The sequence below is a fragment of the Zalophus californianus genome, chromosome 3 (assembly GCF_009762305.2).
Source record: "Zalophus californianus isolate mZalCal1 chromosome 3, mZalCal1.pri.v2, whole genome shotgun sequence".
In the NCBI taxonomy this organism is placed as follows: domain Eukaryota; kingdom Metazoa; phylum Chordata; class Mammalia; order Carnivora; family Otariidae; genus Zalophus; species Zalophus californianus.
In genome coordinates this window covers 18,660,663-18,683,793 of record NC_045597.1, presented here as the reverse complement: position 1 = coordinate 18,683,793, position 23,131 = coordinate 18,660,663, and the positions used below count along the sequence as shown (strand labels likewise).

Below are 23,131 nucleotides of genomic sequence, written 5' to 3'. Positions count from 1 at the left end.
AAGAGGTGACCCAGTGAGGTAGCGGTTAGTCACAGGGGCCTTCTTGGCTGTTAAGGATTTTGAACTTCATCCTAAGAGCAATAGAAAGCCATGTGAAAATTTTCAGCCTAAGTGCCGCAATTTGCATTTTACAAAGACCCTTCTTGTCTGTAGAGTATCCACTTAACACTTCTATTCTAGGTACAAGTGGTGGTAGTACGGATGGAAAGAAGTAAATTAAAAATTATTTTAGAGGTAGAATCAAAATGATTTGGATTTCTTTTTCTTTTTCTTTTGCAACTGGAATCTATTAAGGTATTTCCCATATATTTTTTAAGTTGTACGTGTAGCTGAAATCAGTCCGGATAGACAAGAGGACCATATTGACCTTGAACTCATGGCTGTGTGAATAACCTTAATTATACTGCATGTTGTGTGTGACTGTTCATATGACATATGCTTCTCACTTCATTGTTAATGCATTAATCCATTATGCTTGGGCCCCTTTATGTCTCTATCTGAGTGAGTTAAACAACTCACAGAGGAGCTAATAATTTGCGTCAGAAGAAGTCAAGCCGTTCAGTGTCTTAAATGTTTTCAGTTACCTATAGATTTCTATTTTATGTGTTTGTATCATCACTCTTCCTATACTAGTTTAAATCAATGCACAGAAATCCATATGGGCCTGAAAATAACAGTGGGAAAAGCACTATTAATCCGAGTCTAGAAATAATATACAAAATAAGAGTAGGAAAAATAACATGAAATCAAGTATAAGGTTAAGACATGAAATACATTTTAACAGAATGAGGCATCAGCACTTGTGAGCTGGACTGAACGTTTTGGCTCTGGGTTTCCTATTAGCCACTGTGAAGAATGATGCAATTAGTTGCATGGCTTAGAGCAGTTATTGGAGAGAAAGACCAAGTGATGGGTAAGGTGTTTTCCACAGGCCCTTCTAGAATCGATTATGTAATGATATAAGTAATTTAAGCCAGGAGGTAAGATGTTTTTAACTGATGGGCAAGACCTATGTGGAATATTTGGATTGTGGTCTTTCTGGCCAGGAAGAGACTATATAGAAGAGACTCCTTCCTTTTGTGAGAACTATAATGGTGCCTGACAATAAAGTGTCAGATTGACATTAAGAAATTTTTAGAATAGAAGAAATGATCAGGTCAAATTTTTAAAGATGCTAAAAGTTTCTCCTGATGATCATTACCAATGGAATGTTTTTAACAGGATATAGCAAGTCTGTCTAGGGTGCTTCTGTAAACGAACCTGGAATTTATGACTTTATGGGGCATGGCCTACAAGTAAGTACCACTGCCAGTTATGTAATTATCAGACCTTCTTGGGACAAGAAGCGGACTTCTTTTGGCGGGGTTGATGGCAGGAGTAGATCAAAAAGTACTGTGGGCAAAGACTAGCAGAATATGGTGTTTTTTTTTTTTTAAGATTTTATTTATTTATTTGACAGAGAGAGACACAGCGAGAGAGGAAACACAAGCAGGGGGAGTGGGAGGGGGAGAAGCAGGCTTCCTGCCGAGCAGGGAGCCCAATGGGGGGCTCGATCCTAGGACCCTGGGACCATTACCTCAGCTGAAGGCAGACGCTTAACTGACTGAGCCACCCAGGCGCCCCAGAATATGGTGTTTTCTAAAGACAAAACACCATAACAGTTGGTCCGTACTAACTGTTTACTTACCCCTGCCCGATACTGTGACCATGACTGACACTCCAAGGGCTTAGGAAATGCTGGACCTATTGGGGGCTGCAATCTGATAAGCACTGGAGAGAAGGAATTGACCCCTTTGTTGGAGATGGAATAAACACTAGGAGTATGATTTAGGTCCTGGGATTCAGGTATGAGAGTAATTCAAGGCAAGGAAAGGTGTCAAAAATGTTGAACTGATTGCAGGATGGATTTTAGGGACTTAATTGAACCCTTGACTGTGATTCAGTTGATACGAGAATGTGGGGTAGGATGGAGCCCATGGGTAGAAATGGGATGTCTCAGTTGAATCAAGAGCAGTCATTTAAATAGATTGCCAATTTTAAATGCAGTATGTATTTATCACTTAAGTGGGATGTTTTGTTATCATGGCTATGTGAGAAGAGAAAGGGAAATATCCTTTATTGATAGCCTGCTATATACCAGGTACTTGCTAGGGGTTTTAATCCATTGTTCGATTAATTTTAATGGATCTGGATATAAGAGTACAACTTTTCTCTGAGAAATATAACCAACTTTCAAAATACCATTTATCTATTTTCTTCCTCTGGATTTCAGTTTTGGGTTCGTACTGTTGCAGATGTAGCGTCTGCTACTCCAGAATTTCCCCATTTCCTGGGTGAAATTTAGATGTTCATCTGCTTCATTATTTAACCACCAGGAAGAACTTCCTGTTCCTTACTTTTATTCTCTCTAAATTAAAAAAATTCAGGAGCTTTTTTTTTGTTGTTATTAATACTAAATTTTAAGTAGTTTTGAAGAAACAAATGCTTACTTGAACATAAAGCTTTTTGATACATTTTTTATGTGCCTGACCAATTTTGAGTTTGTTTTAGAAAAATTGCTATCTATGGTACATTCAATGATTACCTAAATTGTGAGCATCTATTTTAATCAAAAAAATTTTAGTTACTCTTCAAGACAACTTATAGACTAAAACAGAATGACCTTCTTTTTTCATTCTTTTTTTTTTTTTCTTGTCTGTCTTGGACAAATACAAATTAGCTGCTGGATAAAGGAGAAATTACAAGATACTTGTCCTCAAGAAGCTGACAGTTTAGAGGAAAGAAGAAGATACGGAATAAAATTATGATAAAATATTTTACATCATATGATAGTGAATTGGGCAAGGGTTGAATAGAGGTCGAAGTAGAGATTGGCTAATCCTAATAGGGACCCACAGAAAAGCGTGAGTTGACTATTGGAAGATGCGAAAGATTTAGTAGAAAGAATAGAGAAGGAGAGGGGTCAAGGGCATCCTAGACCGAGAAAGACATGGTGTAAAGGCTTGGAAGTGATGGAAAAACATTATGTGTTCAGAGGATTCCAAGTAATTTAGTGTGACTGGAGTTGATGGTGTGAGATGGAGCCAAGCGGGAAATGAGGCAAAGGTCAATGGCTCTCAAATTTTAGCCTGCAAACCAGAACTTGTAGTGTCCCTTAGCAATTTGCCTTCTTCTCATTAACGATCTGCATGCGAAGATCTATAGACCTTTGGTTTTTTGTTTTGCTTTGTCTTTTGAGAAACACTGTTTTGAGGAACAGGGACACATGGAAGAATTTTAAACTGGGATAGCACTGTTGTATTTTGTTGGATTGTTCACCCTAGCAACGGGACAAAGGGTGATATGAAACAGTGCAAGGTTAGAGGCACTACATTCTTTAGGCAACAGGCTAAAATGCTGCAACAGGGATCACAATATATGTAAAAAATAAAGATGATGATGGTTAATTTTTAATTTTTTAATTTTTATATTTATATTTTTATTTTTTTAAAGATTTTTATTTATTTGAGAGACCGAGAGAGAAACAGCATGAGAGGGGAGAAGGTCAGAGGGAGAAGCGGGCTTCCCGGTGAGCAGGGAGCCCGATGTGGGACTCGATCCCAGGACCCCGGGACTATGACCTGAGCCGAAGGCAGTCGCTTAACCAACTGAGCCACCCAGGTGCCCAATGATGATTAATTTTTTAATGTAACTTTCTGTAGTTGAATAGCCTGGGGCTGCAGGGTGGTGCTGCTAACCTAGACAGATGGCTCCTAAGGCTTGTCTAGGAATTGTCAGTGGGAAAGAAGGATGGTGGGAACGAGAGAAAGTCTATCATAAATATTTTTAAAGAGCTTCTCTGAGATTATATTTATATACCTTTGGCCTGAAGGTAGTCACATGGCCATACCTCAGGCCCAGGCCCACACTAATAGTCAAGTGTGCCCTTGGGAAGACAGATTAGGCTCCAGGCCTGCACATGAATGTCTACTTAGGGCTGTCTGAATGGCAAATTTCAAGGTCATAGCTATTGGGCACATCCAGATGAACCATGTAGATGGCTCACTGCCTTAGGAGGGGTACAGCTGAAGGCTCAGGACAGGGACACTGTTGCCTGAATCTAAGAGTGATACTGTCCATGAGAAAGTAGCTGGGAGAAAGCCAGAAGGTGAAACTGAAGGAGCAAGAGGAAATAAGGAAATGAATGGAGAGCCGAAAGCTAAGGAAGGTATGATGGTTGATTTTATATATCAATTCGACTGGATGGCGGGATGCCCGGATAGCTGGTTAAACATCATTGGTGGGTGTGTCTGTGATGGTGTTTCCAGAAGAGATTAGCATCTGAACTGATGGATCAGAGTAGAGTGGATGCAACTCTTCCTTCCCACGGGCAAGTGTGGGTAGGCATCATCCGACCTGTTGAGGGGCCTGATAGAACAACAAAGTGGAGGGAGTTTGGATTCTCGCTCTGCCTGACAGCATGAGCAGGTCTTGGTCTGGGACCTACACCCTTGATACTCCTGGTTCCCAGGCCTTTGGACTCTGACTCAAATTTACACCACCGGCTTTCCTTGGTCTCCAGCTTGCAGACAGCAGACTGTGGGACTTCTCAGGCTCCATATCACACGAATCAACTTATATCGCTGTGTCACAAACCGCCCCAAAAGTCACTGGTGTAAAACTACTGTGCTCACAGATTCTATGGGTCAGGGACTCAAGTAGAGTATGGCATGTTTCTGCTCCATGATACTTGGGACCTTACCTGGGGAGACTTGAAAGAAAGCTGGGGGTGACTCAATGGGACTGGGGACTGGAATCATCCACAGGTGACTGTGCTCACATGTCTGGTGGTTATGCTAGTTGTTGGGACCTCAGCTGGGCATTGCTCTGAAATGTCTACATATGGCCATTGCAGCTGATCTCTACAAATAGGGTGCCTTGGGGGTTCTCACAGCATGACTGGGTTATAAGGGCAAGCACCTCAAGAAACAAGACACGGAAAATGCCAGTTTCTTAAATTCGGGGCCTAGAAACCAGCACAGATGCACTTCTGTCATATTTTTTCTGTCAAGCAATCACAGAATCCAGATTCAAGTGGAGGGGACCTAGATCTCACCTCTTGATGGGGAGAGTGGTAAAGAATTTTGGAGCCCTGTTTTAAAAACTGCCAGAGACATACGTAGAAGCACCCTGCACTCAACTTCTCTGCATAATACAAATGGAGGAGCTATTTCAGTTTGTTGAAACATTATAAAGCAGGAAGATGAAGTAGGCAGAACCCATGTTGGGATGGCTGAGGGATGTAGGAATAAGAACGTCTAATACTGCATATTTGGTGGTTGTACTTCTGCTCTGAAAACTCCCTGAGTCAGTAGTACTGTCTTCCGCACAAATGCTCTCTCCCTCTCTGTGTGTGTGTGCATTTATGTGGTGGTGAGGAGCTAGGGAAGTAGAAATGAAGGGGAAGGAACCGATGGGATTGGGTTATTATAGTTTGGCACAGGAGAGAGAGCGAGAGCGAGAGCGAGACAGAGAGAGAAGGAAAGGGCTGGCCTTGGGGGGTAAAATGCAGGCCAGGGGCAAGAATGCTGTAGAAGCAGCAACTCCGAATCATCGCAGGAGCCCGGGGACTCAGGACCGGGGGGACGTCCGAAGAGGATGTGAGATGGTGATATGAACCAACTTCTGGTTGTAGGAGGGGAGGGTGACGGCAATGAGCAGGGGGAGAAGGTGAAACTGTCAGTGAAAGTCTCAAAGGAGAAAGTTTTATAGAAGAGATCAGAGAAGAAACTGACTGAAATCCCCATCGGGGAGGAGGGAGGAGAGAACCCGCACCTGTGCTGCCAGGTTTGAGAATAAACTTCTTGGGTGTGATGGGGTTGCAGGGAAAACCAGAGTGTGGTTGAGGTAGGAGGATGCAAGGGAGCTTTTGGAGAAGGAGATGGGACACGGGACAACCTGGTCCAGAAGAGAGGGTTGCGTAGCTTGTTGGAGGAGATGAGCACCGTGAGGGTGAAGTTATCAGACAGAATACCAGAGGGTTTTGTAGTCTAAGAAGTGGCCGAGAAAAGCTAGGATGTGAGGCAAAGGAGTTTTAGTCCGGTAGTGTCTTGGAACACTTGGAGTAGATTTCAGCCCAGAATCCAGCCGTGGCCTGGAGTCGGGGTTCCACCACTGTGTGGTGGGGTGGGGTGAGGAGGTGGAGGGGGCTAAGCGGGCCTCGGAGCTCCCGCGCTGCGTCAGGACTCTGTGTGCACCGAGGCCTGCTGGTCAGCCAGGTGGTCGTCACTCTCTGGAGGTGGTTGGTAAATCTGTCTTCAGATCTCTTAAGATTAAGAGATTCTGAGTATTTGGAATTTTAGCAGAAGCTATGTCATGGCTCTCTCTATTCCTTTTCTGTGATAGCTGGGTTTTTGTTGTTATTGCTAGTGAGATTTTATTATTCTACATGTCATTCTCTTAGAATATAAGAACAAGGTCTTCCTTGAGCTTCAAAACATGCCACTGTATTATTCTGCACTTCTTAGTTCTCTAAATCAGGGGCAAACTACAGCCCTCGGGCCAAATCTGGCCATTCCTGTTCATTTGTACATTGTTGATGGGGCAGATGTGAATCGTTACAACAGAGACTGTCTCTCCTTAAAGTTGAATGTATATATTTACTATCTGGCACTTTACAGAAAGAGTTTGCTCACTTCTGCTCTGAAGAGTTTCTTGTGCCCTCCTTTCTACCTGTCCTTCTACATATGGAGGAGCTCTTTGTATAATTACATGTCTTTTAGTAACTGGTGTACAGTTCATGAGACATCTCCTTTCTATAATGGGCCTCTTCCCTGTTAACTCCTAAAATCTAACCAGCTGTTTCATGGCTTGATTATTTTGCCTTCCTAAGAAGTATTGCTACGTACCCTACATACCCACATTCTTCTACCATCTTACTACTTTAGAACACCCAATATAAGACAGATATGAAATGAGATGAGCTGCACACCTCAGATCTTCTGGTTGTATCATTTTGAGGGAGTAAGTGCTATTGCATGGACAAATAAGCCCATATTTCAGTACTAAGAAGCATCTACCTGACAGTGTAGAAACTATCTCTGATTGTTGTTTTTCCCATCACCAGTCAGTATCTCCTAAAGACCCCGAGACATGTTTTGTGTATCCACAGTTAGTTTGGACTTGAGCAGTGCTACAGGAGTTGGCACTCCTGTGTGGAATAAGTCAGTTGCTCCTATAGGGGTCATGTACCATTTTTTGGTCACCATAACTGTACCCTAGTTTTGTTTGTTTTTTTTTTTGAAACCAGACTACCCACATCTCAGACATGCAGTTTGAGTAGGATTGACCCAATCTTGAAATTCTGATTATCTTTTTTTTTAAAGATTTATTTATTTTATTTTAGAGAGAGGGAGAGAGATTGAGAGAGAGCTGAGGGGAGGGGCAGAGGATGAGGGAGAGAGAATCTTAAGCAGACTCTGAGTTGAGTGCAGAGCTCAATCTCATGACCCTGAGATCACGAACTGAGCTGAAACCAAGGGTTGGGTCCTTAACCGGCTGCACCACCCTGGTGCCCCCAATTTCTGACGATTTTAAACCAATCGACATTAGTTCATGTTTGGCCATAAAGACTGTTTGGATATGGACACTTAAGCCAGCCAGAGCCCATAAAATGTGAAATCTGCTTGGACTTTTGAGAGAGAGAGAAGCTTTTTCTTTCTTCTAGGATTACTTGAAGTTATATTTTCTCTTCTGAGTGGTGTGGACTGAATCACCGCAGACATTTCTTTTTTTTTTTTTTTTTTTTTTACTTGAGGCTAAAGTTCCAGGGGGTGGTCACCATGGGGAAACTGAGGAAGGCAGAGTGGCACGACAGAGAGGAAACAAGTCTTCTGTGAAACTGTTTAAGCAGCAATGTCAAAGATTGCTTAAAATTTATACTTTCAGTCTTTTGTACCAATTAAATCCCTTGTGGGTTTTTGCCCATTTGAGTTCGATTTTTGTTTATTTTTATTCACAGACATCTGGGTGACACAGTTCCTTTTAGTGTGTGTGTTAAACAAACGTGCTGGTAGTGGGAGCTCCCATAGCAGAGCTGGTGAAATGTCAAGTAATAGAGTTGATTTTTAATACATTATTTATTTCTAGGCACACAAAAAAGCCCTGATGATTTTTTGTGAGTTTTGAGTGCCAGGCACCATTCTGTACCCAAAACCACTCTGCCTGTTCACTTGCAGTTTCTAAGGCTGGCTTAGTTGGCTGGGGTTTTCTTTGGTCATGTAATCAGTATTCCCAAGACCCTTCTATATAACTTATTGATCAAACCATCCTTTCTTGCTACCCCCTTCGTTAGAGTATGAGCTGAGGCACTTTGGTTACAAGAAACACAATCTAATTTGGTTTGTTTAATACAGAAATAATTTATTAGAAGCCTTTAGGTGTATCTCACAAACCCCCAAATTATAGGTAATCCTTGGGCCTCAGAAAAGGACTAAAGCAGGATCTATAGAGAGTCCTGACCCTTTTCCTTCATTTCTTTACTTTGTACATTCTGCCTTTTGTCTGCAGGACACTTCACTCCTAAATTATATATAAAACAGCTCTGATGTGAACAGACTCGACTTTTTTTGTGTTCCAATTCTACATTCTCAAATGCAACAATCTAGTTGGTTCTGTTTGCGTCACATATTCACATTCAGTGGAACAAACTCTAATCACATGTGATGTCCCATGACACACATGTGCTATCAGGGGCCTCTCTCATGGAGGTATCGATAGAGCAGTTCTCACAGGAAAGCAAAGTTATTATGAGGTGGGCTGATCCCACAGGGATCATACCTGAGAAGTCATTTTGGTCTGAGCTCTGTTTATGAATGGGAATTTCTTCTCCTTCCCTACCCCTAGCCCCACCACCAGCAAGGTCTTCAGCCCATATCCATCAGTGGTTACAGATAGATAAATAGTGCTTAATTTTTTGGCCAGGTAGTTCAGAATCTCAGCTTCAGCTTGGCTTGAAGGAGCTCTAATGCATGGGCCTGGTTTCCTTTAGAGAAATAGTGCAGATGGTCTTTGTTTAGGAGAGTTAGTGAAAGAGCAATAGAATAATTTCGGGGCTCTTTTAAAACTGAGGGGATGAGGAACGCCTGAGTAGCTCAATTGGTTAAGTGTCTGCCTTTGGCTCAGGTCATGATTCCAGGGTCTTCAGATCGAGTCCTCCATTATCTGTCTGTCTATCTATCTATCTATCTATCTATCTATCTATCTATCTATCTATCTATCTAAAATATGTAGGCCTTTTGTCTCCTGAGCTGGTTAACATGTTGTAGAGCATTGTCTCCTAATTCATGACTGTAAATTTGAGAAAGCATTCTGTTTAGCATACCTTTCTCTGCTTTATAGACATAGAATATATACATTCATATTAGAAATGCTTGTTATTGGTTATAAAAGTAAAGATTTAAGTATGTGATTTTGTATAAATGTTGATCAACCATGGCTGGAAAGACAACTCTGAGTATATTACCTGTTGAAGGATCAATGATGCCATTTATATGCATGAGACACAGCATTACTGTTCTACCTGTGAATATTATGTTGACTCTTATTTGTCTAATTTTGCAGGGTGCCAAATGTTACTTATTTTTTATTGAATCCAGAACCAAAAGAATTTATTATAGCTGAAACACTTAATACTCTTCTGAAAAAAGGTTTTTATTTTAATGAATAATATCAATATATACTTTTATAGGACAATGCCTGTATTTCATAAAAGTGGATGAATCTCTAACTTCCAGCAATACATTATTATGAGGAATATTTGTAAAATGTACAATAATTTGTAAAATGTACAATAATCACTAATACTATTTTCAAAGGTTTATCGAACCAGTTTTGAATGTCCTCAGTGATATGTTTATCCTAGATCTATATTTAAAACTATCTCTGAGCCTGCGTGGCTCAGCCCATTAAGTGTCTGACTCTTGGTTTTGGCTCAGGTCATGATCTCAGGGTTGTGAGATCAAGCCCCACGTGGGGCTCTGCGTCCAGTGGGGAGTCTGCTTGAGATTCTCTCTCTCCCTCTCCCCCTTCTCCATTTGCATGCATGCTCTCTCCTCAAATTAATATATCTTTAAAAAAAACTGTCTCATTAATTTTAAGCCATGAAAGTATCTTCTTAGTTTTCTTACAAAATATTTATGTGCTAATAAGGAGAAAAGGGAGGAGATGAATGCTCAGTTGAAGATCTTTCTCTCCAGACACTGTGCTAGTTGTGTACAACACACTGGGAAACAAGGCGAAGGTGGTCCTTAGTTGGAGCTTGCCGTCTCAGGAGAAAAAAATAAGTTAAATAGAATCAATTAAATGCACAAAAGCAAATGTTCAGGTAAGCACCAGGATGCAGGGCAAGATCAGGGACTGTTAGGGACCCCTTCCGGGCACGGTTGGCAGAAGTTAGAGAGGAGTGGATGTTACCCTGTTCAGCAAGTTGTAGCACAACAGCTTTCACTGAATTGAAATGACCTTGTAATTATTTCTTATTGTTAATAATATCCCAAATGCAGTGTGACTGTTCATGTAGTCATAATCTAGTTAGTCAAGAAAAAAACCAAAATGGTAGCCCAGATGATTACAGATCTTCGAAAAGTACAGACTTTCTTGAATGCAGCTCCTTTCCCCAGCAGAACGGATCTCTCCCTTCTTGAGAGCAGGTCTTCATCATCTCCACCCCCCCCCCCCCCCCCCGGCCCTTTTGTCGTTCTACCTCCTTGAAGGCTCCTTCTCAGGTCCTTTTGAAGAGCTTCTCCTCTGCTCCAATTCCTGTCAATAAGCTTTGTCTTTGGCCAGTGCTTCTCACCTAGCGGCAATTGAGTATGCCTAAGGGGAACATTGAGCAATGTCTGGAGACGTAATGAGGAGGGGTTGCTACTGCATCCAGAGGGTAGAGTTCAAGAATGCTGCTAAAATATCCTACCACATATAGGACAGCTCTCCCACAAAAAAACAAAACAAAACAAAACAAAAAATCCAAAACCCAAAACAAAAACCCCAAAACCAAAAAAATAATTGTCTGGCCTAAGGGTGAGAAACCCTCTAAATTTAATAAACTAAACTCTTCCCCTACGTGGTCTCATTGAAACTCTCAGTATTTAGTACTATTTTGTGTTTCAAACTCCCACACTCATAGCTTCAATCTGGATCTCTTTCCGGGGCTCCTTGCACAGCCGCTCCTCCTTGTGCTTTCTGCACATTTTCCTTTTCTGTTCCCAGTACCATGTATGCATCCAGTTTCTCCGGCTGAAATCTAAGGGCCGTCTTTTTTTTTTTTTTTTTTTTTTACTTTTTATTTTTATTTTTTTAATTTTTTATTGTTATGTTAATCACCATATATTACATCATTAGTTTTTGGTGCAGTGTTCCATGATTCATTGTTTGTTCATAACACCCAGTGCTCCATGCAGAACGTGCCCTCCTCAATACCCATCACCAGGCTAACCCATCCCCCTACCCCCCCTCCCCTCTAGAACCCTCAGTTTGTTTTTCAGAGTTAAGGGCCGTCTTTAATTCCTGTTTCTTTCTTACCTGCCAAATCCCATCCAAGACATCCAAGTTATCGCCCACCTTCAGTGGATGTCTAATCCAACCACTTCTCATCGCTTTTACCCAAACCCTAAGTCTCATTTGCAATACAGACATACTGATTCTCAAAATAGCAATTAGGTGAACTTGTGAGAACAAATCAAATCATGTTACTCCCCTACTTCCTTTCTTCATTGTGAAAATCCCTCCTAAGTGTGACCTAGGAGGCATGTGTGAACCTACCTTATCTCCTGTCTTTCTCCCCTTGGTTCACATACAGGGCTTCTTTCTTTTTCTTTTTACCTTTGGTTTTCAGTAGTTTGACTGTAATGTGCTTAGGCATGATTTTCTTCGTATTTATTGTGCTTGGGGTTCAATGACCTTTTAAAATCTAATTTGTGGTTCTTACCAGATTTGGGAAATTTACAGTTATTATTTCATGGAGTGTTTTATCTGCCGTATTTTCTCTCTTTTTGCCTTCTGGGACCCCAGTCTTATAGGTTAGATTTTCTGATATTCTCCCACAGCTCTCTGAGGCACTCTTTATGTCTGTCTGTCTGTATGTATTTTCAATTTTTCTCTCTTCTTTAGATTGGATACTTTGTACAGATCTCTCCTAAAGTTCTCTGAGTCTTTCCTCTGTCATTTCCATCCAGGAAAGTTTTTATTTCATGTATTATTTTTTTCAGTTACCAAATTTCCATTTTGTTTTTCTTAGTAGTTTTTTTTCCCTCCTGAGGTATCTTACTCTAAATTTTCAGAGCACATGTTCCTTTTACTTCATTGAACAGAGTTGTAACAGCTCTTTAGAGCCCTTCCCTGTTTATTCTAACATCTGGATCATCTCGTGTTGGTCTGAATTATCGTCTTATCTCTTGAAAATGGGTCACATTATACAGATTCTTCATATGTCCAGTTATTTTAAATTGCTCCCCTGGACATCGTGAATGTTATGTTATTGGTGTCTCTGGATTCTATTATATTCCTCTAAAGAGTGTTACTATGTTTGTCTTCGGAGAGAATTACTCTGGTTGGACTCAAACTGTCAATTGTGCCTCTTGGGAAGCTACTGCAGTTTAATCGAGTCCGTTTTCCTTAGCTTGCCCATAGTGGGACAAATTGGAAGTAGGCCCTGGCCATGTGAGGTGCAGTTTAGGGCTTAGCCAGAGATTTGGGCAGAATGTACATACAGCAGTTGGGGTTCCATCTGTCTGGCCCTGTCTTGGCTGGTGTTCCTTGCTCACTTTCCAGCCACTGTGATTGCCTGGATTTCTATCATCTAGTGCTTTGGTCCTAAAAGGATTGAGTTTTTTAAAATTGGAAGTTAGTCACTTTATAGATGGGCTGCCCCCAGACTAAAAGCCACAGAGATGGAAAACAAACCCTATGGCTCTTCCCGTCTTCTAAGGGAAGCCATTCACTCCCTAGAGCTTTCAGGTCATCGAATGTTGCATTTTGTCCAGAGTTAACGGTTGCGCTTTGTTGGTGGCACCGTCATACTGCAAGTGGGACCCTTCTTCCTGTTTCTTGGACATAAAAGGTTATTACCACTTCAGGGCAGGACACTGGAGAGGGCACTGAGTGGGTGCTCTTCGACCCTCCACTTAATATCAAGTCCTTTGGAAGTTCTGGAATAAAGCATAACAGAGAGTGGCATGGTTTAGCCTGTTGTAACCCTGGGTACTCTGAGTACTGTTGTAGTGGCCAGATCTCTTTCTGTGGCAGGTGACAGAAGAGGCTGAGGTAGATCCAGGCTTCACTCTGAGCTGTCGAATGACTGTGGCATCCGCAGGCCCTGCATCATTAAATTCAGTTCCATCAGGAGAGAGAAAGCTTTGCTTTCCTGGAGGCCCCAGCAAATATCTTTTTGCATTTCTTTCTTGTGACTGGCTGCCTATTTCTGACTCAATCACCGTGCCAACAGGATAGGATGCTATGTTTTAACCAATCTAGACTCATCAGTGTATATATGTATATACGTGTGTATGCCTATCGATGTCATTTGAATGGCGTGTGTGTGAGTGAGGGACAGGTGCAACTGACAAGGAAATTCCAGGAGGGGGAACGGATACCCGCCAATTCCCAGCAGACCCAATGCCATTGTCATGATTCTTGCTGGATTCATGGACCTCGGTATTTTTTATTCCAGCTAGGTGAAGGAATACATTTGACTCAGTGAGAACCCTTTCACCATTTAACATTTTACAAACTCCTATCACTTTCAGAATTTATGGCAAGAAGATAATCTCAGAAAAGGTAGGAGGAGCAAGTTTACCAGTCTAACCTTCCTACTCTTAATTCCAAGGTCCTCTTTTCGTCTGGTGAGCATTTGGTATTTTATGACATGTAACATCTACTCCGGTGATCCTGAATTTTATCCTGATCTCAGTGTCTTGGTACCAAGGGCTCTTTTCTCTGTCAGCCATCAATAAAGCTGGTTTGTGCTACAAGTATAAAAATCCTGTAAGTTGACTAGGGGAGAGTAAATGTTTGAAACAAAAGGAGAATGTATACTATCAACTAGCCATTCTATTTTAAAACTCTTTTTTATTATAAAATAAAGCACAGAAATAGAAAAGCCTTGGATTTAAGCATATTTGACTAGTTGCAACTCATTACAGTCATTGTTATTGAAGCTCAGATTGTCCCATGTTTAGCCAGTAGAAATCGCTTGAAATTGACTGCTGTGTTAGACTAAATTGTGTCTTCCCCTTGCCACCTCCACCCCCGAATTCCTAAGTTGAAGCCCTACTACCCAATATGGCTCTATTTAGAGATGGGGCCTTTAAGGAAGGAGGGAAGGTTAAATATGGTTATGAGGATGGGTCCCTACTCCAGTATGCATGGTGTCCTTATATGAAGAGAGAAAAGATACCAGGAATACACATGTGCAAAGAAAAGGCCATGGAAGGACACAGAGAGAAGGTGGCTGTCTGCAAGACAAGGAGACAGTTCTCAAGAGATACCTAGCTTGCCAGCTCTGTGATCTTGGACTTCCAGTGTCCAGAGCCGTGAGAAAATAAATTTCTGTTGTTAACTGACCAGTCTGTGGTATTTTATGACAACCCTGGCAGGCTAACATAGCTCCTGAATCCTTTTCCTGAGACCCGACTAGGTGTTTGATAGCTTCTTTGCTATCTGGTAGACAGGATGCTTTAGCTAGTTTGACATCTTCTATATTTCCTGCCCCAGACCTAGAATGAGGCATTTCTTTAAGAAGCACTCATTTCTTCTTGAGAGAAATGATACTGCAAGACGATAATCTGGGCACAAGGGATGTCCTTTGCCACTCAGTTGGTCATTGTTTCTAGGCCTTTTCAGTGAAGCTAGGAAATACGTATTTTTGAAGGTAAATGTTTTCATAATTTCATAGTGATTCTTCAATTCAAATTCAAGATTACAGATTTCTACTTTACTTCTTCATATCTCTATCTCCTTTCTTCCACACTAAACAATCCTGATTTTCAAAGATACAGGATAGAATTAGAGAACAGAATTTGAATACTCTATAATTATTTGTCTTATCCCATATCATACCACAAACAGTTGTAGCATAACATAAAATATAGTTTTAGTATTTTTCCTGTTTTCTTCTTCCACAGCTAATATTACCAGCAATATTTATTGTTTACTGTCTTTTAAATCCTTTCATTTTTTTGATTTTTCAAAATTAATTTCTTTCTTTCCTTCTTTCTTTCTTTCTTTCTTTCCTTTCTTTCTTTTTTCTTTTCTTTTCTTTCTTTCTTTCTTTCTTTCTTTCTTTCTTTCTTTCTTTCTCTCTCTCTCTCTCTTTCTTTCTTTCTTTCTTTTCTTTTCTTTCTTTCTTTCTTTTCTTTTCTTTCTTTCTTTCTTTCTTTTTCTTTCTTCTTTTTCTTTCTTTCTTTCTTTCTTTCTTTCTTTCTTTCTCTCTCTCTCTCTCTCTCTCTCTCTCTCTCTTTCTTTCTTTCTTTCTTTCTTTTCTTCTCTTTTTCTTTCCTTTCTTTCATTTTTTCCTTTCCTCAGGCATTACCTTTGTGTGATTGGATCCTGTTTTGCTCTGTTTTAGTTTTCATCTCAGAATTTTTTCTTTCATCTTTATTTCTTTCCTGAGTATGGTCACCTCATAGCTGAGGTGTTCTGATTCTGATTTGTGTTATTCTTTCATTATCTTTGTTTTTTTAGGTGTGTATCTTTCTAGCATGCTTTCTTTGTGGGGATATTATTCTGTTCATTATTGTCTTTTTTATTATGATAACTCTGTGTGAGATTTGACTTCAGTATTTATTGTTCATTTTGTATGAAGTGAGTATTTCTTTTGGACATTTAGATTGAGACAGGCTTCAGGAAAGCTTTTCCAACTTTACAAAATGACTTCTGTTTCTGTGTAGCATTTGAAAATATGGATGTTTATTTTCTGAAATTTCTTGGCTTTATTTCCCTTCTTACATTGGTCTAGACCTTCTTTATGTTTCTTGGATCTCTATTCTGTTGAATTTTGATCCCACTTCCAGAAGTTTCTCTTCTGTGTGGAGTTTTGTCCTGGAAAAGAGCCTGCTCCATATGTTTTGAGAGTTCACAGAGGTCCGGATTACTCCAGACCATTCACTCCCTTCTATCGTGGGCCCTTTGCACATACCAATAATCGAGAGGGCTAAACTTCCTATTTTAGCTGCTATTCTCAAATTGGCCCACTGTCCTTTCCTGTGAATTCTGTTGGTTATTTTGGGGGTTCTCCTGTAGTCAGTTTCTTCAGACATTATCCCACTGCTTCATTCTTCTACCTGCTGTCCCAGACTTTGATACCGTGAAAATCTATGGCTGTTGTTAGTTTCCCTCCACCTTGTTTATATTTTGAAATTATGGTAATACTCTGTCATCTGGTTTTGTTACATTTCTTGGATTTATTTTCAAGTTGTTCCATCTGGTTCATGTGGGGATTTGGAGATAGTGAAAACCATGCCTTCATGGGCTGCCATCTTTCCAGAATGCCTCCCAGTGCTACTATTTTAACACATTTAAAAAAAATCGTACATAAGCAGGGAGATGGCTGTAACAGTTTCTCAGGTGGAGAACAGAAAAGAAGACATGTTCACCAATACTGCCACTTCTGGATGAGAGAAGAGGAAGAGAGAAGAGGAAAAGCCCCCAAAATTCTGGTTGAAGGTCCCTTCAACGAGGAGCCTGCTGTTTTATTTTTAATTTCATTTGTTTTTAGTAATTGAATTCTCGAAGAGCTTGATTTTTTCATTCAGAAACAGGATTACTGCCTCTGAGCCTGGGTCATGTCCTCTTGCTGTTTCATAGCATCCTTAGTCATGCCATGTTCTTTGAAGCCAGACTTTGAAATATTTTAAAAATAAGTCTTGTTACCTACATGGTGTCTGTTTGGGCTCCGTCTGGCTTTGCTTTCTTAGGATGCTTGTTCTGCTTACGATGGGGGAACTGTAGCCTCCCCTGTCGGGTGTTTTATCAACAAGCAGCCTGTTATGTCCTTTGTGCTTATACTGTGAGCAAAATATAAGATACGGTCCTTGCCCTGAGGGTGTTTGGTTCATCTCGTCTGTCTCTTGGACTGATGCAGTAGGAAGCCAGAGAACAGTGTCTTGTGGACTCTTCCCCTCCACTGCTACCCCAACTCTGAATACCGATGAACATATTGTGCCAATTAAACACAACTAGATCTTTGAATTTACAGTCCTGATTTGGTTTGGAGTTTAGTGGTACGTTGTCATTATCGACTTCCAAGATTCTAAATGAAAGTCTGGATTAACCAATGTAGATCCTCATCAACTCGAGGGATGTATTTGCTCCTGAGTGGTCTACACTGCTGTCCATGCTTCCTCAGCTGTGAGACGTGATAGGTTCTCTTCCACATTATGTTTAAGATAGCAGTCAAGTAGTACCTTTCTTTTTTTTTAAGTGTTTATTTTTAAAATTTTATTTATTTATTTGAGATAGAGAGGGAGAGAGAGAGAACATGAGTGGTGGGGAGGGGCAGAGGGAGAGGGCTGAGCAAAGAGCTGGACGTGGGGCTTGATCCCAGGACCCTGAGATCATGACCTGAGCGGAAAGCAGGTGCTTAACCAACTGAGCCACCCAGGCACTCCTTGTAGTACCTTTCTAATTGTACTTCCCACCATTTAAAATCGGGTGAAAGTGCAAATGGCAACTCTATAATGTTATGTTTTAGCCTATTTTTTTTTAAAGATTTATTTATTTATTTATTTGAGAGAGAGTGAGAAAGAGAGAGCACATGAGAGGGGAGAAGGTCAGAGGGAGAAGCAGACTCCCTGCTGAGCAGGGAGCCTGATGTGGGCCTCGATCCCAGGACTCCAGGATCATGACCTGAGCTGAAGGCAGTTGCTTAACCAACTGAGCCACCCAGGCGCCCTAGCCTATTTTGTTTTTGAGTAAAACTACTTGGATGGTTCCTAACCAAAAATTTAGTTTCTTGCAACTGACCAAACAGATGACTTCTTTCAAGAAGAAGAATCCAAACAAGAATCAAAAATGGCCAGTTATGTTTGTAGACAAACTATTTATAGATTTACTACAGCCTTCTTCTCAGTAGAGTGATGGTGAAGAAGACAGTTTGGGAATCACTGCCAATTTTCAGATACCAGCTCCACCATTTTGTAGTGCATAGGTATGTGACAGTGGGCAGTTTTCATTCTATCTCCATTTCCTCATATGTAAAATGTGATAGTAATGGTCCCTACACCATAAGGTTAATGTGAGGATTAAGTGAGATAATGTATGTATACAATGGATCCTCAACTATTGGTTTGATGGATAAAAATGGAGTGTCTGATTTTTTAGGCATGGTACTGGTCAACTGGGATATAAAAATGAGCAAAAATTGGGGTGTCGGTCTCAGTCGGTTAAGTGTCCAATTCTTGGTTTCAGCTCAGGTCATGATCTCAGGGTCCTGGGATTGAGCCACACATTGGGCTCCATGTTCGGCGGGTGGTGTGCTCGTCTCCCTTTCCCTTTGCCCCTCCCCCTGCTTATGCTCTCTGTCTCTATAATAAATAAATAAATCTTTTAAAAATGAGCAAAATTCCTTCACTTGGAACTTTACAGTTAGGCGAGGGGACTGATTAATTAGCAATCACATGAAGGAATATAACGTTGCAACCACAATAAATGCAATAGAGAGGCACGAAGCACTTCAGGGACATATAATAGGGAGAGGAGCTGTCTAGGAGATTAAGGAAAGTTCCTGTGGGAAGACCGAGTTCAAATGTAAAGAAAAATAGATGGGAATGAATTAAGAGAAGGTGTGTGTTTGCCACATGTGTGGGTGAGCACATGTAGGATGAGAGTGTCCCATTCAGAGAGGTGAGCATGGAGAATGGTTCTGAGGCAAGAGGGTACTTGCTGACTATAAAGAACTGAAGAGGCCTGTGTGTGAAGGGAAGGGTGCAATGGGCAGTGTTACCTGAGATGAGGCTGTAGCAGGCAGGAGGGAACGAGTGGTCACAACTTGGGGGCCTTTCTAGGCTATGTTTAGGAATGTGGTCTAGCAAACCATGTTAGGTGTTTGAATTCTGGAGAGACATTTGCAAAAATCTATTATTGTTGTTTTTGGGTTTAAAAAAAAGATTTATTTATTTACTTGGGGAGGGGCAGAGGGAGGGAGAGAATCTCAAGCAGACTCCCTACTGAGCATGGAGCACCCAAGGGGCTAGATCTTATTACACTGAGATCATGACCTGAGCCAAAATCAAGAGTCAGCCATTAACTGACTGAGCCACCCAGGCACCCCTATTGTTGTTATTATTATTATTTTTATTCCTTAGCAGTCCTTTGCATGCTAAATATGTTATATACATTAATGTTTATTTATTGATTCTTTCCTCCAATCTCTATTATTGTTCTTCTCTGAATGCTTAATTCCTCATTCCTTCCATTTAGGAATAAAGCTGAGAAGATAGCTTTGTTTTCTTTCAATCAGCTTTACTATTTGAAGTGGAATTTGCTTTTGTATAACTTTAGGCAAGATAAATGAAAAACAATTGCCAAAATATTACCTGCTGTGACACACATAAATATTTTATGCCTCTTCGCCTTTGTGAAATGCTCAAATGCTGTCATTTGTTACTTGTCTAACTTAAACAAACCAAAGCCAGAATCATTAGAAATTTTGGTGTCCTGTGTTGGCAGGAAATTCAGACTGATTTCACATGTTTTGAGCTTACCCAGAACCAACTTTTGGAATTCAAGGCCTGTGGTCGACTCTGTGCGACAAGGGGGGATTTGACAGTGTGTGTGTGTGTGTGTGTGTGTGTGTGTGTGTGCGTGCGTGTGTGTGTGTGCGTGTGTGCGTGTGCGTGTGTGCGCGCGCGCGCGCGCGCACGTGGATATTTTGTATTTGCTGATCTTCTCTTGGTCAGTGAAGAGCTAACCTGGGTGCTGTGAAACTCCCCAGATATCAATAAGGCCACATTTTTCCTACCCTAAAATAAGGAAATAATATATTCTGTTAGGACTTGTAAATAAAATTATCCTGAGCTTTACATAAAACCTGAGTGGCCTTGGGATGCCCTGGGGCTCATACCATGATGCCCCATCAGTGTTATCCTTCATAGCACCATCCACACTGCACCCCTTTACTTCTCCGTTCTCTAGCACACCTGCTGTGTATAAAGGTGCCTGCCCTGTCTTGTTTTGTAATTTGCCTATTATTGTTGTACTGGTAAACTTGGTTGGGTTTACTTTTTTTGTATTTGTGTATTATTCTGGTATAACATGAGGTTTTAGCTAATCTAGGATAAGAGTTGTTAATCATATTAGCATTTTTCTAACCACAACTATTAACATATATATATTAACTTCACATTTCATCTAATATGCATCTTCCCAGAAGTTTTCTGAATACAGTTGTAAAGCTAAAAAGTACTTTTAAGGGGCGCCTGGGTGGCTCAGTGGGTTAAGTGTATGCCTTTGGTTCAGATCATGGTCCCAGGGTTCTGGGATTGAGTCCCGCATCGAGACCGCGTCTCCCTCTCCTTCTGCCCCTCCTCCTGCTCATGCTGTCTCTCTCTCACTGAAATAAAGAAATAAAGTCTTTAAAATTTTTTTTAAAGATTTATTTATTTGATAGCGAGAGAGACAGTGAGATAGGGAATACAAACAGGGGGAGTGGGAGAGGGAGAGGCAGGCTTCCTGCTGAGCAGGGAGCCCGATGCGGGGCTCGATCCCAGGACCCTGGGATCATGACCTGAGCCGAAGGCAGGCGCTGAACGACTGAGCCAATAAGGTGCCCCAGAAATAAAATCTTTAAAAAAAATAAAAAGTACTTTAAATGGTAGGAATTGTCTCTAGCAAGCTAGGTAATGAGTAGAATTTCAGATGGTGGGTTTGGCCCATGGGGATCAAGATCCCCCATTACATTGTTATTGCTGATAATCACTTATTCCACAAGAAGCATGAGCATTATGGGGAGCTAAGAAATCAGCTGAAGCGTCATCTTTATTTGATGTACAAAATTTGATTTTTTTCCCCTCGGGAAAAATAATTGTTTTAGCCCATATACTTCTGTAAAACATATGTAGATCAAATACTTTTTGCTGAATTAACAAAATAAGCAAAAATAAAAATTTCCTGATTTAGCTCTGTACTTATATAATAGTGTGTTTTCTATTATATGTCTAGTTGTTAATAGTAATTAGTTAATTGAGTGGACATACTTAATATTTGATTAATATGTTAAGAAAATAGTTGAGCAAAGAGTTAACGGTTTAGAATATTTTGTTTCATGGTTGTGTTAATGGGCAACACATATATATATATATTTTTATATATTTTTTTAATAGCAATTGCTCTGGTAAATCAGTTTCTCACATAGAACGTGAGCCCCTTATATGCAGTACTGATGATTAATGCCTGACATGTAACATGTAATGTTTATTAAATGAATAGGGAATTATTCTAAAAAATACTGTATTTGTTCCAGGACCCGATCTTCAGGTTTGCATATCTAAAAAACCTACATGTTGCACCAGGAAGATGGAGGAGAGGTACCAGATTGCAGCTCGCCACGATATGCAGCAAGTGCTTCAAACGTCCAGCTCGACGCTGAAGTTTCTAATATCGCGAAATGCTGCGGCGTTTCAAGGTAAATGTATCTTGATTTCTGAAAGTAAGAAGAAGCCTTGTTAGGCAGTTTTCCTCTTATTATTATACTGGGAAAATTGGCTGGGTTTACTTGTCTTTGCATACCATTATTCTGGTATAAAGTGAAGTTTTAGCTTCTTCTAACCCTCAGAACTTGTTTCCGAGGTCATCCTTGGGCATAAATATTGAGTTGGACTGGGGAAACTGTTACGTTAGTGAAATGGTCCTTGGAAATATATGTCCTTCTAGGGTCCTTCCAGGGCCCCCAGTATTCTGACCTACAGTTTTACTTCAACATGTATGGACATAATTATTAGATTTTAGTAAAGTATTCCATAAAATAAAATCTCATTGCTTTTAACTGGATAGTTATAGATTTGTTTTTAAAAATATGATTTGAAGAAATATATATTTTTTTAAAGATTTTATTTATTTGACAGAGAGATACACAGTGAGAGCAGGAACACAAGCAGGGGGAGTGGGAGAGGGAGAAGCAGGCTTCCCGCTGAGCAGGGAGCCCGATGCGGGGCTTGATCCCAGGACCCTGGGACCATGACCTGAGCCGAAATCAGACGCTTAACGACTGAGCCACCCAGGTGCCCGATTTGAAGAAATATTTGTCTGATTTTTCCCCCTGCTACCTCATGTGGTTTTCATAAGAATACCAGTGTAATATATCAAAGTGCAGACAAGTCTGATAAACAGTAAAATAGGATATATTAATTAGATATTTAAGGATCAGCTAAGACCAGAACTCAACCTTAATTCAAACAGTATGTTCAGAAATAAAATTAATGGGTTATAAAATTACAAGGCACATTGGAAAATAGATGATCTTTTTCTTATTTTAGTCATCATCTCTATAAAATTCCTTATTACTACAATAAAATAGCTTAATTTATTTTTCCTTTTATAAAGCATTAGCTTTTCTGTATATGATTAGCATGAAAATATCTAGATTACACTACTTTTCACAAATTTATTACTTTTGTTCAAAGCAAAATATAACTTCTGTTAGTATTCCTTTTTCTTAAGTATATTAATGTCATCTATTTAAATAATTTGTGCTTTGTTTACATGCATAACTAAAGCACAAAGCTGATTAATTTTTAAAACTATGCTCATTAAATAAAATAAGTACAATAAATCAGGATAAAATTTAAATTGAGATGAAATGTAGTTCATGATGAATTGATTTTTTTTTGTGGAAACTGACTTGTCAGATTTTAAGATGTTATTATTTTAGTGATTTTTTTTTTTTTTTGGATGTCTTAGAAAAAATCTTATTTCTGTTATGGGATATATTCATGTGGAATTGTTGGAGGAAAACATATTGATATGCCTTTTTAAGCAAAAATTTGTGATTTCAACTGGCTGAACCAGAAGACTTTTAACTACACACACACAGAGTGATATAATGATTTTGTCTCATGAAAATGACAACATGCACAATATGGATAATACATTGTAGTGATAA

General features: G+C 40.1%; 1 protein-coding gene across 6 annotated transcripts in view; it reads left to right on the top strand.

The window, feature by feature from the left end:
* Nucleotides 1-23,131, top strand: part of GPC5 (glypican 5) — a 1,342,862-nt gene that overhangs the window by 18,716 nt on the left and 1,301,015 nt on the right. For all 6 annotated transcript variants that reach the window (XR_003519145.1, XR_003519143.1, XR_003519144.1 and 3 more), the window contains exon 2: nucleotides 21,494-21,655. Coding sequence is in view for 3 of the 6 variants with exons in the window: in XM_027589722.2 (XP_027445523.1) it covers nucleotides 21,494-21,655 (162 nt within the window). In the remaining 3 variants the exon portion in view is untranslated. The remainder of the gene's footprint in view (nucleotides 1-21,493; nucleotides 21,656-23,131) is intronic.